At 36.5% G+C, this 20,321-nt stretch overlaps 1 protein-coding gene across 1 annotated transcript in view; it reads left to right on the top strand.

Moving 5' to 3' along the window:
- IMPG2 (interphotoreceptor matrix proteoglycan 2) overlaps positions 1–20,321 on the top strand; it is a 93,135-nt gene that overhangs the window by 31,997 nt on the left and 40,817 nt on the right. Inside the window, 4 exon segments of the mRNA XM_047723312.1 lie at positions 601–683; positions 7,305–7,466; positions 11,612–11,670; positions 13,720–13,740. Coding sequence (XP_047579268.1) covers positions 601–683; positions 7,305–7,466; positions 11,612–11,670; positions 13,720–13,740 — 325 coding nt within the window.

The following is a 20,321-nucleotide window of genomic DNA, read 5'->3' as shown; positions in this document are numbered from 1 at the left end:
ACATGTTCCTTTGATCTCTGTATCTCCTATGAATTGGTAGTTGCTTTCTTCATTTTTAATTTTTTAAAAAAAGTTTTATTTCTTGGAAATTTCAAACATATGCAAAAAGTAGAATTATACAACGAGGCCAGCTTCAACAATTATCAATTCATAGCCAGTCTCCAACCATCACCCACTTTTCCTGTCTGGTGGTATTACTTTTCTTTTTTTAATTAACATATAAAGTATTATTAGCCCCAGAGGTATAGGTATGTGAATCATTAGGCTTACACACTTCACAGCACTCACCAAGGTGCTATTAACTTTTTTCAGTGTCTGTCCCCTTTAATAGATAGCTCTTTAAGGATAAAAATTTTGTCTGTATCCTTAGCAATTGCTTAGTGGCTGACATATAGTAAGCTCATTATATGCCACTGAATGAATGAATGAGTTATAATTATATTCTGTTCTAGGAGACTCTATGCAAATGTATCTTAAGGTTTGAAAGTACTGAATTTCCAGGATGAAAAAGCAAATGACTTACAGGAATGGTTTTGAAGTCAGATTGGTATTTCCTGATATGATTCTGAATTCATATACTGACTTTGTTTTCCTACTTAGGTGCTGTTCTCAGTGCTCCATATCCAGAGGTGACTACCTCTGAAGGTACCTCAGAGAGCAGCAAGGAGAGGCCTGAGGTGAGTGTGAGTGACGCTGTGTTTTGTTATTTCGTTTCTGACGTGGAGAACAGGGGTTAAGAGAGACTTATATTCCATTGTCAAACTACACAAGACTTCATGTGGTTTCCTTTACGGAAATATTGTGGATTCTAAAACCAGTGTATTAAAAAGAATCTAAAAATCCCTGGAAAGCCAAATCAATCTGCTTTGCAAGAGAGCTTCAAGTTGTAAATGAAATGACTTGGAACCTGGAGAATTGTCATCATGGTAAACTCACTGTCTCTTGTGGGCTATGTGACATAATTTACTGTGGGGTTTTTGCCTATGTTCTTCTATCCCATAATAGATCAGGACTTAGTCTTCTCTTCTTCAGAGGGAAAGGATATAGATTTTATGTAACTGAAAAATCAAGAAATACTGTGCTTAATAATGATGCATTTGAAAAGAGTTTTTTAAAATCTTTTTTTTCTTTTCTTTTTTTTTTAAAGATTTTATTTATTTATTTGACAGACAGAGATCACAAATAGGCAGAGAGAGAGGAGGAAGTAGGCTCCCTGCTCAGCAGAGAGCCTGATGTGGGGCTCGATCCCAGGACCCCGGGATCATGACCTGAACCAAAGGCAGAGGCTTTAAGCCACTGAGCCACCCAGGCGCCCTGAGAGATTTTTTTTTTTTTTTTTAAGTACAAAGGCTGCCCAGGAAGCTGGAAATATTTTGTTAGAAATTTTGTTAAACATGAATTATTAAAATTTGGGGTTCATAATCCTAGATTACTTAATGTAGTACAAACTATGACTGAACACATTCACTAGAAATGTGTAACTTAGTTACCTTGTACCTTTTCTTTCCAGGTTGGACGTTTTAATTTATATGAAATGCAGTTAAGTCACCCCACTCTGCCCCACCACTTTCTCTGTCACCAAATAAGGGTGGTAGTAATGTGGGATCCATAAGCAGATGCTGGAATCAATACATTCACCTTCTATAAACTTTCTCCAGAGTAGATGGTGCTGGGAAATACTGTCATTCAATAAATATTTATGAATGAATGAGTAAAAAGTGATCCTGTGGTTCTGAACTTGAAGCAAAATAGTTGTGGGTTTAGGTCTGGAAATATTCATAGAATGAGATAGAATTCCCTGTAATAGAAGTAAAAGACTTATTTATAATCAATTGGAATGTTAATATCCAAAAGAGAAGACTATTTGAAGCCAATTTATAGAATGAGTAAGAAAACAAAGCAGTATAGATCCCTAACAAGAATTAGATTGTATGTCTAGTTCACGATGAAGCCTAAAGGTTCAGTTTTTTTTACAGTTCAGTTTTTTCCCTAATACATTTTCCATCTCCTGTTATAGAAATGATATACTTTATTTCTGTTTTGTTAGTGGTTTCCCTATAAGTTATAAAATATATATATTATTATGTGTAGTATTTATAATATTTATATTATATATATAAAATATTTACCCTGGAAGTTACCCCATAAGTTGTAATGTATAATCTAGCAAAATTTAAATTTTTCAAAATCTTCATCCTTATCTTAAGCAATGCAAGAATATTAGAACATTGTAATTCAAATAATCACCCTACTGCTTTATATTCTATTTTTTGATATTATTGTTCTTTCTTTCTCTCTTTTAATTCTTTCTTTTCAATCCCACAAATTAGATTGTATTATATTTGTTCTTTTTAAAAAATTTTTTTAAAAAATGATTTTCTTTATTTGAGTGAGAGAGAGAGAAGGAGGGAGGAACAGAGGGGGAGTGACAAGCAGACTCTGCACCAATCTCAGAGCCCCATGTGGGGCCAGATCCCAAGACCCTGATGTCATGACCTGAACTGAAATCAAGAGTCAGATGCTCAACATCGGATGCTCAACAGACTGAGCCACCTGGAGTCCCTGTATTTGTTCTTTTTTTTTTTTTTGGACTGTGTTATATTTGTTTTGGATAAAATCTGTTTTACATTTACATGGAAGTTTATTATTTTATTTTCTTAAAATTCTTTTTTGCACTTTAGACCTATCTGTTAGGATAATTTTCTTTTGGAAATATATGCTCCTGGGGCACCTGGGTGGCTCAGTGGGTTGAGCCGCTGCCTTCGGCTCAGGTCATGATCCCAGGGTCCTGGGATCGAGCCCCGCATTGGGCTCTCTGCTAGCAGGGAGCCTGCTTCCCTTCCTCTCTCTCTGCCTGCCTCTCTGCCTATTTGTGATCTCTGTCTGTCAAATAAATAAATAAAATCTTTAAAAAAAAAAGAAATATATGCTCCTGATATTACTTTAGTAAGAGTCTCTCATTTGTTCATTTTGAGTTTTTGATCATCTGAAAATTTCTTTATTATCTCCTTATTCTAGAAAGAAATTATAAATCTGTACTAAATTCTAGACAGGGATTTTTTTTTTTTTGGTCACGTTTTTATTTCACTATATTCTAACGTTCGTTGTTGCTACTGAGAACTGTAGGTTCAGTTGTTTTTCACTTGTATATCAGTTTCCCTCTGGCTGTTTTCTTTGTCTACTTTTAAGATCTATCTCTGTCTCCTCTCTATATATCTTTGTCTATATACATCTAATCATAAGACGTAACAGCTGAACGTTTCTTAGAATTTATAGTATTTGTAAGGCTTTACATTAAGGAAGTACAACAAATCCAAAGCAAAATAAATAATTGTACTCCTATACCCATTTTTTTGTGAAATACTATATATTATACCACTATATGCACGCGTGCGCGCGTGCACGCACACACACACACACGTTTGTGCACATACACACTACTTATATATACTTTTATATAAGTATACTATAGTATGCACTATAGTATATATACTACAAATATATATACTGGTATACTATATGGCATTTGGCATTCTGCAGTTTCACAAATGGTATAGGAGAAATTCTTAGCTCTTATCTTGTGTGCTAGAACCTCTGGCCTCCTCTTTTTCCCCCTATGTTTGTTAACCACTCTTTAATATTTTCATTTCTTTGTCTCTCTGCATTAGATTCAGGTATGTGTTTCCTAATTCTTCAGGTACCAGTTTACTAATTCTTCCTTCAGCTTAGTTTGATTTGTTATTCAAATTGTCTGTTGAGTTTTTAGAATCCTTGCTTTATGGGGGAGCCTTTTTTTTTAATTGAAGTATAGTTGATATACAATGTCACATTAGTTTCAGGTATATGGCGTAGTGATTTGACAAGTCTGCCCTTATTCTATGCTCACCACAAATCTTCACTATTATTTGGGAGTCTTTGATCTGACCTTTCAACATGTACACAACTTTTGCTTTTTATCCTATCCCTTTGTGGTATATAAAACTAAAGCCTAGATTATAAAGTATCAGGGGATATACCATGTATTCACACAAAACTGATTCACCTCTCTGGATTTTTCTAACCTGTTTTTCCAGACCCCTTGGCATTTTCTTTACTTTCTTATAAACCAGCTTTGCCTTAAAAACATTTAAAAAATAATTATTCATCACTTAAGGTATTCTGTAGCAGCAAGATTACTAAGGATATTTCTTTTATAATTATATGGCAAATGGAGTCTCTGTCCAAAGTTAGCAAGATAAAATTTAATATAAAAAATGCAAAGTTTTATATAAAATTCCATAAGACTAAGAGATTTTGTTGATGTTAGTTTCTGTATGAATCAGTAGTAGGATGCAGTTACTGGGGTGAAACTAGTAAAAGCTAGTGTAATTTTAGGTTGCATTTATAGAAATACAGACTCTATTGTAAGAGAGTAAAATATATGTATGTTATACATATACATATGTATATATGTAAAATATAATCATATTTTAATTGATCAGACCTGACTTGTGTATTCCACACTCTAAGGAAGGTATTAAGAGCCTGAGAAATGTCTGGAGGAGCAGATCTAGAGAAGTCAGGGAAGTCCTGATAGATGTTTTAACTCATTTGAAGGGCCCTCTGGTGACTACAGTTTTTATATATGTCTTAGATTACAGAACTGAGATCAGTGGTGGAGCTTAAAGGGAAATATATTTGGGCTTAATATTAAGAATTTTGGGTAGAAGTGGATGAAATGGGTAAAGTGTGTCAAAAGATATAAATTTCTAGTTATAAAATGAATAAATCATGGGAATGTAGTGTACATCATGGTGACTATAGTTAATAGTACTGTGTTGCATATTTGAAAGTAGTTAGGAGAATGGATCTTGAAAGTTCTCATCACAAGAAAAAGAAGTTTGTAACTGTGTATGGTGATGGATGTTAACTGGGTTTACTGTGATGATCATCTTGCAAAACATACAAATATTGAATCATCACATTGTACACTTGAGACTAATGTATGTTATATGTCAATTATACCTTAATAAGAATGCCCCCAAATATGAGTGCCTGATAATGTGCCAGTTACTCTTTCAGGAGGCATACTGATGAGTAAACATACGGTATAATTACCTTGTGCTATGTGCTATGATAGGGTAAATGCAGAATGAAATAGGAGAACATTAGGAGCATTGCATCAGTTTTGAGGGGCTCTTCTGAGAAGTTTTCTGGTGTGGGTGAGGTCTGAGTTGAGGTTGAATAGAAGTTACCAGTAGAAGAGAAAGGGGAAAGGTCTTGGCCTGAGGTCTCAAAACAAAGGGAAGAGTACTACTTAGGCCAGAGAGAATTAGCACATTCCTCAGTCTACAAATAGGAATTTAGCATGGCTGGAGAGGATAGTGAAAGGTGCGGGAAAGGGAGATGGGGCTGGAAAAGCAAAACAGGAACCAAGTTGTGAAGGGCAAAGAAGAAAGAAAAAAAAATTGAAGAGCTTTCCAAACATGAGAGCTTTTTATTTTTTTCCTTTTAAGATTTATGTCTTTATTTGAGAGAGAGAGAGAGAGAGAGAGGGCACTAGGAGGGGGCAGAGGCAGAGGGAGAGGGAGCAGCAGATGCTCCCCTGAGCAGGGAGCCTGATGTGGGGCTCCATCCCAGTATCCCAGGACATGACCTGAGCTAACGCAGATGCTTACTTAATTGGCTGAGCCACCCAGGTGCCCCAAGAGCTTGTTTTTTTTTTTTTTGAAATGTAATGGTCTGCCTTTGAAGATCGGGACTCTCATCAGAGCCATTTAAACAGTATGAGTAACCATTTGTCAGGGATATTCTAGAGAGAATTCAGGCATCCAAAGGAATAGTAGGATCTTTGAGGTTCTTTCCCAGTCTGAAATTTTGAAGGTCTCTGATTATATGATATATCAAGGATGAAAAATGATACACTGAAAGAAAGTCTCTGTAGTCTCTTCCTGACTCTGCCATTGTCTTGCCAGGACCCCTTAGGCTAGCAAGTCTTCCATTCCAACCCCTTGTGTATCACAATGGAGGGACTAAGGTAGATAAGCTCAAGTGTATCTTCCACGTAGCATTTCTTACCGTGGTGTTGGAGTAGTGATATTTTCTTTCCCTCATTCTACATTTACTAATTGGAATTCTTCTATAAGACACTGTTGTCGCTTCTCATTTATTTATTAAATCATTTATTTCTATCAATATGAATCCATGGATACTTATTTTATTCTTTGGATTATAATCCATTATTTATTTTGTTCAAATTGTTGGAGCTTTGGCCACGGGAAGACATGGATTTTAATGTTACAGAGTACAAAAAGTTCATACAGTTTCAACTTCCATGTAGTCACTAATCTTTAAGAAACCACACCTTGTTGAATTTGGTGTAGTATCTAAAAAGAATCTCCACAATTATCTAAAAAGGCTGTTAATGTAATTCTCCCTTCCCTAATACTTTTCTTCATGTATTTCAACTAAAGCAATGTATTGTAACTGATGGAACGTGGAAACAGATACGACAATCCACTGTCTTCTTATTAAGCCAACCAAATTAAAGAACTTATAAAAATATAAAGTGTTACTCTTCTCATTCATTTTTATTTTGCAAAATGTTATTCCTTTCTATAGCATGAGGGACTTATTATTTTTTAAATGAATTAATAAATATTTTTAAAATTTCCCCTTCAATTTTTTGTCTGGTAAATATCTATGGATAAAACCCACAAAAAACACATTTCTTAGTGTTTTGAATGATTTTTAAGAGTCTAAATGGGTCCTAAGACCAAAAAGTTTGAGAACCACACTCCTAGGCTATTTTTAGATGATACTATTACCATAGTCAACTCTTTTTAAACTCACAGATAATGTGATAGAAGATGGTCAACTTTGAACTTTTCTGTCTTTCCTTGAAGTAGCCATTGTGTGTTCAAAGGAATGTACAAATGCATGGTAATTTTAATGTTTGCCTATGTCTTAAAGTCCATCCTATTAGTTCCAAAGTCAAATATTGTATAAAAGGTCATCATTAGGGGCGCCTGGGTGGCTCAGTGGGTTAAAGCCTCTGCCTTCGGCTCAGGTCATGATCCCAGGGTCCTGGGATCGAGCCCCGCGTCGGGCTCTCTGCTCAGCAGGGAGCCTGCTTCCTCCTCTCTCTCTCTCTGCCTGCCTCTCTGCCTACCTGTGATCTCTATCTGTGAAAAAAAAAAAAAAAAAAAAAAAAGTCATCATTAGAAGTTTCTTTTGACACAGTGTCTGATATGTACTGATCAGTAGATATTTGTTGGTTGCATGAGTAAACATCGACATTTATTGTTTTTTCTCTAAAAATCCAGATTAGCAATGAAATTGAGAATGTGATAGAAGAATCCACAAAACCAGCAACTGAGCAGATTGCAGAATTCAGTATACACCTTTTGGGAGAGCAATACAGGGAAGAACTACAGGATCCTTCCAACTTCCACCACCAGCACCTTGCGGAAGAGTTTATTTCAGAGGTAGATGATTTTGGGTTTGTTTTTCCTTCTTTTCTTTTTTCTCTTCTTTCTTTCCCTCCCTCCCTCTCTTCCTCCTTCCTTCCTTCCTTCCTTTTTCTTTCTTTCTCTCTCTCTCTTTCTAATTAATAAGACATTTTCCCGGGTTGTAAATTTCCCATAGTCACAAGACTGGTTAAAGGTAGGCTAAGGAATTAAGCTTTTCTATTTGCTTCAGGGGCTGTGACTTAGCTATTTCTTCAGAACACTCTGTAAAAAGGTCACAGAAAGGCAGATGAGTTTATTTAATTGGAGCAAAATCTGACACACCTTTACCATCTGCTAACAAATAAATACTGTTCCCAAACTTCTGGTGCATAGCCAAAGAAGAATGTGTTCAGTGGCATGGTTTTGACTTGACAGTATTTAGAGAAATTAGTATGTTTAAGGAACTATACACAGTGTATTATTTTTCTTAAAGGATCATTAAATTTAATTTGTTTTAATTTCCAATTAAAATTCTTTTTCTAAACTGAAAAATTTGGGGCAGTCAACACATAAGTAGTACACAGTACCAAGTTCAAAAGGACAAAAGAATATCTGGTGAAATGTAAAGTTCCCTCCTATCTCTGTTTCTTGGTTGGAGGTGTTTTTAAAAAGATCTTTCTTTCTTTTTTTTTTTAAAGATTTTTATTTATTTATTTGACAGAGAGATCACAAGTAGGCAGAGAGGCAGGCAGAGAGAGAGGAGGAAGCAGGCTCCCTGCCGAGCAGAGAGCCCTATGCGGGGCTCGATCCCAGGACCCTGAGATCATGACCTGAGCCGAAGGCAGCGGCTTAACCCACTGAGCCACCCAGGTGCCCCTAAAAAGGTCTTTCTTTAAAGAATCATGCCTAGACTATCCTGCAACTTTAATTTCTGGAAGAATTCTATATGGGACTTGAAGTCAGGATTCTTTCAGTCAAAAATAATCCATACTTGGCCCACTTCTTGTGTGCCTTTGCTCTTGTGTAGTAGGGCATTGAGTGCCCAGCTTCCCTTTCTGTCCAGTGACAGGGCACAGCATTCCTTCCTGTTTACTTCTTTTCCTTCCCTCTTGATGGGGTTCTCCTTGCCTGAGTTTTTCAATTCCATTACATTGGACTCATTTTCTTCCCTAGACACTATGTCTAGAGGAGAAAAAGAAATGTGCATCTCTCAGCCAAACAGCATCACTGCAGCCATCCGACATAGGGAGTATAAGCCAGACGATTATTTTTCCTATCTGTGTGGCCAAGTTGCAAGGCTGTATGGTATGTAGAAGAAATGTCAGCCAGGCCAATGGCCACCTGGCATCAGATAACGTCTTGGATTAGCTGTCTGGTTCTCTGTGCTCTTGGAATTAAGGAGACTTAGTAAGCCTGAGTGTTTAGATAAACAATTGCACTCAATGACTGTGTGTTTAGAGGAAGTCTAAGAAACATTCTCAAAAACATCTCCAGCAGAGACTTTATGAGGTAGATAGCTCTTTGCTTGAGGTGATTTGGGGGCCATGAAAGGTCTGGGTCTATCATGTAATGGTTTCTTTGGCATATCTCTACAGCCCTGTCCCCTTACCTACAATGAAATGTCTACCAACAGCCACTTCCTGTGTAAAGCAGCCGAGTTAGAGATTTTGTCTCTGAAAGGTTCTGTGTTTAATGCACATTGAAGGGGGTCCCTCTAACTCTCCCTACAGGTTGAAGTCATAGGGATTGCTCCTTTAATATTATTTCCTAGGCAATAATATGGGAAGATATTCAGGGAAAAAGAAAGCCTGATTGGAGAGGATTGTGGTTCAGGAGCAATTACTTTTTTTTAATGAAAAGGGTAAGATAAGCTTGGGACAACACCAAGTATGATGTCAGAGAGAGAAAAGTAAGCAAGAAAGGTTAGGAGTATTGATAGCTGATGATAGCCACAGTATTAACACAGTGTCCTTGCATAGTGCCTATGGTCTCCCTGTTGCTTTCAGTCTGTTAGCTCACAGCAACCATGTGGGTAAGGATTTCCACTGTACAAATGAGGCCAAGAGGCCAAGTAAATTATTCATAGTCATTTCAACCTCTAGGAGTAGAAGGGAAAATCAAGTCTCCTCCTTCCCTTCAAAGTGTTCCTTCCTTTATACCATATAGAGTCACCTTAATTTTAGTTCAGGTAAAAAGTTAAAGTGAGCTTCATAGTTTTCCCAGTCATGGTCTCAATTCTATAACATTTTTATCATGAGACAGGGGGAAGAAGAGGCATGTAATTCATTGGGAAGAATATTGGCTTTGGTATTAGAAAGGTTTGGGTTGAATACATTCTGATTTAGTTATTTACCAAATATATGACCCTGGGCAAGTTAGTTGACATCTATCTCAATTTTCCCTTGTATGAAATTGGGAAAACATGTATCTCTTGACATTGCAAAGATGAGGAGTAATATTGTAAAGCACCAAGCACATAGAAGTCATTTAATAAATAATACCTATTATTAATCTTGTTGTTAATAAAGTGGAATGATTCTTTCAACTGGACACCTGTACAGTAGCTAATTAGATATGATGATTTAGAATACTTGTACATGGTTAGACTCAAGAGATGACAAAACTCAAAATGAGATGGGTCTAGCAATAATAATAACAATATACAGTTGTATAACATTTTGTAATTAATGGAATTCTTTCAGGTACATTCACTTTAATCTTATGAAAACCAATATGGTTGATGGGCAGGGCAGTATTAGTTCTATAAAATAAGGCTTGTATGCAGTTACTTTGCCAGCAGAAACAGCTGAGAAAAACTCATTTTTGGATTCCTGTCCTGCAAGATTCCATCTCCACTTTTTTCCTACAAGAATTATGGCATTTCTCTCTTTCCTCTAAGAGAATAAAACAAGGCAAATTATCATAAGTAAAGAGTTACTTGGGTTTGGATTCTTTATCCTTAAGACATTGAGATCTTCAGTGAGCCATTATTATTATTATTTTTTAATCCCACTTTCCCGATTATATTAAGACTTGGTTTTAAAAGCAGATTCCCAGAGATGGGTCGACAGTCCACTAACAACTTCTTTCCTTATTCTGGTGTTGGCCCCATAGTGACTTATCTGCTGAGACTGTCACCTTCTGAAGTGTGGGCTAAGTGTTCAATGTTGTTAAAATATGTTTTTATGCATCACCGGACTATTTTTAGATTTTTAGTCCCGTTAGCATTCTTTCCCTATCTCCAGTCACTAAGCTCATCGTGATTTACATGGCTGTATTTTAAAGACTCAGTGATAAAACTGGTTCCTGTAGATGTTTTATAAATTGATCTTGTAAAAAACAAAAGATTTTATTTATTTATTTGGCAGATCAAGACACAGTAAGAGGGGGAATACAAACAGGGGGAGTAACAGAGGGAGAAGCAGCCTTCCTGCCAAGCAGGCAGCCTGATGCGGGGTTTGATTCCAGGACCCCAGGATTGTGACCCCAGCCGAAGGCAGACACCTAATGACTAAGCCACCCAGGCGCCCCATAAATTGATCTTTTGGCCAGTTGAATTACCTGGTCAAATCTTCATAACCTTCCTCATGACACCGGGTCAACAGGGCCTCTCTCCTGGGGCCTGAGCTTCAGCTTATGGACTAGTTTCTAATGTTGACTTTGCTTGCAGTTCCCCTTGTCTGGTAGGAACAGGAAACAGATGCCATCAGATACTTCACACTCACAGAAAACGAACACATGACTGTTTGTCAGTGTGAATGCTGTGGCCAGATTTCTAATCCAAACAATTACATTTAAAAATGTTAAAGCTTTTTTTTTGTTCTTTAGACTAATGCTTTTTTCTACATTTTATCCCACAAGGGAAAAAGCAGTGCTTTGCCAGTAAGAAGTTGCTTTTCATAATTTGGAAAAAAATTAATATTAAAATATATTAAAACTTAAAAAGACAAAAATGTAAAAGAAAAATATGACAGTGTTGTGTTAAAAACTATTTTCTAACATTGTAAGCTATTATAATTTTCTTATGTAACTTTCTGCCTACTATGTATCTGTATATGTATATAAGCTTCTACTAGTTATAAACAGTGCACTTTATATTCAACTCTTAAATTAAAACAGTATTTTCTATGTACTTTTTCACATTTCTACATAGCTATAAACTTTATTTTTATTTTTAACAGGTTGAAAATGCATTTACTGGGTTACCAGGCTATAAGGACATTCGTGTACTTGACTTTAGGTAAATAGATTCTAAAAATGTGCATGTTTAATAGCACTCTTTATTTCGATGTAATATCTTTTTGTGTTTATTATGTATGCTCTAAAAACAAATGAATGTTGTAATTCAATACTATTTCTGGTAAATGTGTTTTCTTAATGATGGTTTTTCAGGAGAGGAAACTGAATTAGAAAAAGGCAAAAGAATATATTCAAGGAGACCTACTAGATCTGTTGTTGGGCAGATAAGAACTTCGGGATTCATGTTCCCAGCTTGCCGTTGACAAGTTACACTGCTTTTCCTTGGCAATGAGGGGAGCCTGAAGTCACATTAGAGATTATCTTGGCTTCCTACTAAATCTTGTCAGTGTTCTGCTGAGGTGACTTTGACATCTTACTGTAAGGCCATTCTGGAGGGGATGCATTTGTCTTCATTTCAAACATAACAGTTCTAAGTAAATCAGAGACCTCTTTTTAAGACATCTCTTCTCTGCTTAAAACAGCATAATACTTGTTAATGTTTTCTAAGTGAATGCTTTGTATCGGGGACTTTATATTCCTGAGCTAACTTAATCAGATTAAATATTATTATTAATACTCATTTTGCAGAGAGCAAACAGGTATAAAAGGATAAAGTATTAGCCCGAAGTCAGAAAGCTTTTAAATTAGCGGTGGGAGAGGGATTTTGACACCTGGTTGCTGCCTTTACAGCTCTTACTCTTAAACCCCATGCTAGACTCAGTACTGGGAAGGTTTGGAGCATTTGGAGAATAGTTGTGACCCAGCTGTTGCGTGCAGGGGAGCATGAGTAAGGGAACTGTGTAACTTCAAAGCATAATCTATATAGGGCCTACATCTTACCTTTGGCATATTCTCTAATCACAACTTCGGGGTTTACCAGAAATACTAGCAAGCACTTACATAGTATTTACAGTATGCCAGGCTTCATATCTATATAACTCATTTATTCCCAGCAGCCATGCTATGAGATAGTTATTAGTATCTTCATTTTTTTGTTGTTGTTGTTCCTATAAGGACACCAGAGCACAGGGAATTTCAATAATTTACCCAAAGACACTCAGCTAATTATCTGTGCAGGGGAGAGGGCAAGCATGGTAAATTGACCCACGACCTACTCTCACACCCTGACCAGTCCCCAGTTCAACCTTAGCACTTCTCATAGAATACCGCCTCCAGTTTGACTAAAGCTCATAGGAGAACCCAAGAATGTGAGGCCCTTGAAGACCTCTCTCATCTGGCAGCACATAAAAGGCAACATGGCCTTTGGAACCAACTTCCCTGGGTTGAAATCCTGCTTTTGGCACTTCTGGCTGGATGATTTTAGATAAATTACACATTTTTAAAGTTTAATTTATGTAAAATAGAGAATTTACTATTAATTCTGCTTTACCAAAAATACTTTTGAAATGCTGGGTAAATTATGTAGCTTCTTTGTTCCTCAGTTTCTTTCCTGTAAAATGGGGACTCTGATGGTCCTTAATAATCTTAATGAAGATTAAATGAATTAATTTTTATAAAGCACTTAGCACAGTTTTCTGGCACATGGGAAGATCTATTGTCTGCTACATAAAATAAGTAAATATTAAAGGCCATACAATACCCTGTGGTTCAGTCCTGACCTTTCCCAGTCCCTTAGTATCTTTCTGTATAACACCCGATTTTCTTTTATTTTAAATTACATGACACATTGTCTACCAAAAAAAAGAAAATGTTTCCTAATTTTGCTAAATACCAGCAACTGGAGTTGTCTGTGGATCTACTGAAAAAAAAAATTATTTACAAAGAGAAAACCTTATATGAATGGTTTAAAGATAGTAAATATTGTCAGTTTAAAGATAGTAAATATTGTCAGTTTTAAAATAGAATCTTGTCTCCCCTTTTGTTTGCTACTTTCAATCTACATCAGTTTGTCAACATCTAATACTATGCAAACATTCTGATTTAAAGAAACATTGTAGAAGAAATAGATTAAGAACTTGCACTTTGATGAATGATGTGACAATTATAACTGTCTTAAACTCTATTTAACATGTTCAATTTTTATTTTCAGGTCCCCCAAGGAAAATGGCAGGTAGAGTACTTTTTGGTACTTTTCATACAGTCCACGGATTGAAAAGATAGTTTAGAATATTCGGTAGCCCTAGGTCCAAGGGAGCATGGCTCAATTCTTTTATAACTTTCAAAATTAGCATCCATCTCCTTACAGATTGGGGGTTGGCAAACTTTTTTACTTAAGGGTTAGTTAGTAAATATTTTAAGCTTTTCAGGCCATTTCTCCTCTGTTGCAACTACTTAACTTAGCCATCAGATGAATATAGATATAGATAATACACTGAAAATGAATGAGCATGGCTATATTCCAATAAACATTTATGGAAACTGAAATCTGAATTTCATGTAATTTTCACATGTCCAAAATATTGTTCTTGTTTTTATTTTTTCAACTACTTAAAAATATAAAATCTGTGAACTCATAGACACTGGGCTGGATTTAGCTCGAAGGCTATAGTATACAGATCCTTGTCATAGACTGTTGACTGTTAAGTATTTGAGTTACACTTAATTTAAAATAGGAATAAAACCCACCAGTAATGTAAACACTCTTAAGGTACTATGTCATTCAATAATGTAATCAAATGTCACTAAGTGGTAAATGAAAGGGAGAGAGCTGATCTCTATAGTCGTTCATTTGCAAAAACAGCTGCTCTCTAGAATTTCTTAGAAAAGGCATAATATAAAAACATAGTCAATACCCTTTCTGGAGGTTGCTTGTCCGTTTTTGTTTTTTGGATTCAAATTTATTTAAAATTCATTTTCTCTTGCAAGATTGATACGTGTAAATAGAATTTATGAAGCAAATTTATGTGTAGACTATGGACGTGTTTAGACATACAGTAATACTAGCTCATCGTAGTATTAATATTTTAAAGTCAGAGCTTTCTGACTTCCTCATTTTTATTTATGTTTTTTAAGTGTTTACTAAGTGCCTACCAATTGGACAAACCCTATACCTACAAAAATTAATAACTCGGTTTATTTCCTCTAGGAACACAGAATCTAATGAAAAATGCTTTCAGAGATCTGTCAAATTACTGGTTCTTTCTTATTTTTTTCATTTTACTTTCTTAATATCCCCTTGAGATAGTGAAAATGAGGATTAATATTCATTCTCCTTCTGGAAGTGAGGATATTTTGCCCGAGATTGACAAATTGATTTGCCATAAGTTATATAACTAGGAGGTTTCAGATATTTTGACCAAGGTACTCAGAATTTTGGTTTCTGTATTTTAAGTGTATGTAAACTGTTCTGTGTGTATATGTTATAGGTATATGTGTTGATGATCAGTACTCAACTGAAAGGCCTGATTGTTTAGTTGTTGCCCTCTTGGCATAATTAGAATATTAAAACAACCCAAACTCTCATGTTTAACCCTGATACTTTTGGTCAGGGTTATGAGAGTTTTTGGTCATGTTATGACCAAAAGAATGATATCCAGTGACTGAATGCTAAGTCCTCTATAGGGACACAGATACCAATATGAAGCCATTAGATTTTATGAGAGAATTGTTAACCTAGGTTAACAAAATTGTTCAGTATTGTCAGTTATTACCCTGTTGATGGAATTGATTCCTAACTTTTTGGTATACTTGTATTCTGGACTGTGAGTGAATAAATGTGTGGCACAGATATAGTCCATTTATATAATACATAACCACTCTCTTTCTCCCTCTCTGTAAGCATTTATATCCATATGGAATTTTCTGTTTGCTTTGTACCTCTCCAGGTGCACACATTATTTTAAGTTAGTAGATTACCCATTTGAAGTGAGTCAGCAATGCATCTTCCTGGTATACTTCAAAACTTCAGCTCCAGGCTTTGTAAGAAGAAATTTTATAGGATATCTGAGTTTCTCTGAAATATCTTTATTTTGGTTGATCTTAATGAGGAATGATACTATTATTTCTTATGTTGAAAATATGCATATGTCAAACAGCCAATGAGGGCATTTGAGGGAAGAGAATGAGAAAGGATAAATTTCACCTCCACGTGATTGATGTTTCTGGAAATAGCTGTCAGAAAGAGAAATTTTCCTTTATATAGCAGCTGGGTTAGTCTAGTTTAGAAGATGAAAGAGGATAATACAGTGGCGGCTGGTAAACTTGGAGGTGCTGAGTGTGGAGAGCAAACAGCTTTCTTTAATCAGATTATGTTTTGTTTTCCAATGTGCATTCTGCTTATGTACTTCCTAGGGCTCTTGACTTTTTTTTTTTATTAATCATTTTTTTAAATTTATTTTCAGCATAACAGTATTCATTGTTTTTGTACCACACCCAGTGCTCCATGCAGTCCGTGTCCTCTCTAATACCCACCACCTGGTTCCCCCAACCTCCCACCCCCCCACCTCTTCAAACCCTTCAGATTGTGACTTTCTTTTATTCTGTCCCTCATCCTGACATGTCTCTCTGCTATATTTACCATGCCAGAACTCAGTCTGTTTTGGGCCATAGGAACATTCTTGGCTCCGAAGACAGATGGTTTCTTGATACCATCAGCATTTCTTTGAGTTCTCTTTCCAGGACAAAAACATGGTAGTGAATTGCAGCATATCTCTGAGGCATTTTTATCTTCTTTAATGAATTTATCCTCGCTAAACAAGGTAGACTACAATAGAGGTGTTATTTTTATATGTCTAAGGGAAATGTTGGGAGGCAGATTATATTTTGTCAATAAAGGATAAGGCCAGTAATCTAACCCATACTGCTTAATTTGCTCAGATTTCTTGATCCAGGAACATTTCTCTTGATCTTCTCCCTGTGATATTTAAAAGTCATGAAAGGAACATGGTAGAGTCTCAGTGAAGCTCTGATTCTCCTTGTCTAATTTTCTGCATAGCATGGGAATGAACTCAAGTGCTAAGTAGCACAGACATTTTTCCCCATTTTTTTCCTTATCAGTGCTTTCTGTCTTAGCATGAAATAGGTTGTGCAAAGACCCCAAGAAGCTCACCTTTCTGGAGATGTAGTCATGGTCTATCCCACAGAGTTTGGAAAGAGCATGCACTTCCTCAGGGTTAGGTTCTGGTTTTGAAGTAATATCTCTAAAATGATTATGCATTGGGCACCTGGATGGGTCAGTTGGTTAAGCCTCTGCCTTCGGTTCAGGTCATGATCTCAGGGTCCTGGGATCCAGCCCCTCATCAGGCTCCCTGCTTAGCAGGCACTCTGTTTCTCCCTTTCTCTCTGCCCCTCCTTCTGCTTCTTCTCTCTCCCTCTCTCACATAAATAAAATCTTTAAAAAAATGATTACTCAGAAGTCACAAATGTATGAGGATAATGCATGCTCTTTAGGGTGAAAACTTTAGAGACTTTGGTATTTAGAGACAAAATTTTTCAGATTAAGTAGGGAGTATCATACTGTCATTTAAGTGGCACAAATTTAGTTGCCTTATCTGCCTGCATTAGTGAATAAAATTGGCCATTTATTCTTTTATTATTTTCAAAAGTATTAATTGAACTACTATGAGCCAAGCATTGTGCTGGAGGCTTGGGACACATACTGTGTGGCAAGTTCTGACCAGTAGGTGTCTCTCTTACTGTTTTATTCTACCTCGGGGCCATCATTTGGTTATTTTAGCATATTTTTCTGAATTTATATCTTTACAAAAGAAGATCAGGAATTACCCATGAATCAGTATATTCTGACATGAAAAATTAAGAGACTGAAAGAAGTTCTAGACAACAAGCTGATGTCTTACCACTTTGTAGAGCATTAGGATGTCAAAATACTCAGTTACTAATTTAGAGCCCCCTAAACCACCCCATTAGAAGTGGTAGCTTATCAGATCTGGGAGGAAAACCTTATGGAAGTTACTCATTAGGCCAAAAACATCAAAGAGGCCTGGCTACTTGTATGGCTGGTGAGGGATGTCACTTTCATGGTATCCTCTATAGTTCAGGGTATGAATCTGCAGGAAGCAGACTCAGGATAGCTCCTGTACTCTCAGGAAGGACAGGTCTCTTAAGACCAATTCATGCTTACTAAATCATAAGGTATGATGCATTGTCTAGGATGCCAATTGATTTATTTAAAGCAAGAGATCTGCCAACTGACCAATTATTGCATTGTCTGGCTTATGTATTCTTTCCCTACAGGAAATTCTGTAGGGACTTTACAAAAGTTTCCTTTGCAAGCTTGAAATAAGAGAAAAGAAGTTGGGTGATTTTTTTTTTTTTTAAGATTTTATTTACCCATTTTTGACAGAGAAGCAGGCTTCTCACTGAGCAGAGGCTCCATTCCAGGACCCTAGGATTACGACCTGAGCTGAAGGCAGACCTTTAGCTGCTTAACTAACTAAGTCACCCAGGTGCCTGGAAGTTGGGTGATTTTAATGGCCAGCATCATCAAGCTGTGCTAGCTTGTTGTGACATATCCAATCTAGGGATCTCTTTTTACAAGGAAGCCACAATACATTGGTCTGAAGATTTCTACTAAATAGTGAAATAAATTAATTGACTAATCCCTTTTCCTAGACTCCATGAGATCATTCTTATTATGTTGATACTTTTTGTTCAGATTTTTGAATACCTTAATTAGATTGTAGTTTTCTTTTTATATTCAGATGAGTTTAGATTTCTATTTATTTAGTAGGTACTGGGGGCCCCTCAGTGCCAGGTCCCATGCTGAACACTGGGGATGGAAACTCAAGGAGAGACTGAAAGGCAGTCACTTTAAACAAAATCTTTTTACAAAATCACAAAAGCCATATATTCTTTGATTATATATAATGATGTATAAGTAAGTTAAAAGGGAGAAGTACTTAAATTATTTGTATGCTTTGATTTGGGAGTCATTTTACTCCTACAGAATCTCTGAAGGAGGTAAATTGTTTCCATTGCCTGTCTTTCTTGAGTGTTTATCTTTGGGAAAGTAGTGTTCTTCTGTCTTCCAGAAGTATCTTGGTGTGACTTGCTGGGTCCTGCTTCTGATGGCTGTGTCTCATCACAGACTGGTGGGAAGCCACACTGATGACTAGAGCAAAGCTGTCCTCACAATGAATTTTTTGGATAATAGTTTAAATAAACCTGCTGAGAGTATAGCATAGTAGTTCAGAATTTAGGTGCTGGAGTCAGGGTGATCTGTGTTTGAATCTGGACTCTACCACTTACATGTTTTAAAATTTTAGGCAAGTCTTCTAACTTCTTTAAAGCTCAGTTTCTTGGGGCGCCTGGGTGGCTCAGTGGGTTAAGCCGCTGCCTTCGGCTCAGGTCATGATCCCAGGTCCTGGGTTCGAGCCCCACATCGGGCTTTCTGCTCAGCGGGGAGCCTGCTTCCTCCTCTCTCTCTGCCTGCCTCTCTGCCTACTTGTGATTTCTCTCTGTCACATAAATAAATAAAATCTTTAAAAAAAAAAAAAAGCTCAGTTTCTTTAATAATAATCTGAAGATAATAAAACCTTCACAGGGTTATTACGAAGATTAAATGAGATAAAGCATATGAAATACCTGTCACATGGTAAGCACTCTTAAAATGTTAGCTTTTAGTTGTTAGAGAAATCTGAGAGTCTAGAAGGAGTATTTTTATTGGCTTAAAAATTTCATAGTCTAGTGTTATTTCTCCAAAACGATTATTTAAGAAAATATCAAATGGCATGTCAACTACGATTTATGTATTTTTACTCTACCCTTTATTCTAAGAAGTCTCTTTGTTTGCTTATGGAAAGGTAAATAGTAAAAAAGCTCAGTCTCAGACAGTTGTTAGCTCACTAAGGTTTTATTCAGCTCATTAGTGAAGGAGCCAGTGGAAAAATGAAAGCTAGTTAGTAGAGCATTTGAAAAACAGAAATTTATGTAGTCAATTTGGGAAAGGTTTAGGGTAGTAAAATCATAAACTTTGGAGTCATCATTGCTACCAGGCCAGAAAAAACCCAGATAACATCTTAATAGTTTTATTACAGTTTAGTATCAAACTTTACAGGACTGTAAATTGTCTGGACTATCAAACAAAATTCCATCTCCTGAGAGACTTAGATAACTGTCATATTAGAAAACATTCTAGGATGATATAAAAAAAAAGTCACAAGTCATCAATTTGCTTTATTTCCAAGTATTTCATATTTTCCTTCCCAATAACTGTGTTTTAGTAATTTGGTAATTAAGCTTCTTCATTGCTTCAGGACCCACCTCTCATTGTGGAGTACATAATCTATACAACAACAGTAAAAAAGAGAGATGAGAGGATTACCCCTTGTTGGGTGTAGTTAGAAGGTTTTGTTTGTTTGTTTGTTTGTTTGTTTTAAATCTGGGAAGAGAATTGCTAATAGGGAAAGAAGGAGGCTGGCTATTAGTGGAGAGGAGCTCTTGGCTCTGAAGGAGGAAAGAAGCAGTGAGAATGGTGGGGAAGAACGTGTTTACATATAATGCAGGGTCGAGAGCTATGAACCTCTGTTCTCTAGGAAGCAGGAAGGGATGGCAAAAGGTTGTCCAGAGTCTGCAGAGAATGGTGGTGGAATCCATACTTTTTGAGACCCTCCCCCAACCTCCCATCAGGTGTAGTGTTTGTAGTCCATGGGTTCAAAGCTCCTTTCTTGGGGCACCTGGGTGGCTCAGTGGGTTAAAGCCTCTGCCTTCAGCTCAGGTCATGATCCCAGGGTC

The sequence above is a fragment of the Lutra lutra genome, chromosome 1 (assembly GCF_902655055.1).
Source record: "Lutra lutra chromosome 1, mLutLut1.2, whole genome shotgun sequence".
In the NCBI taxonomy this organism is placed as follows: Eukaryota; Metazoa; Chordata; class Mammalia; order Carnivora; family Mustelidae; genus Lutra; species Lutra lutra.
Note: the sequence above shows the minus strand (reverse complement) of the source record. Positions and strands in the feature narration are given on the sequence as shown.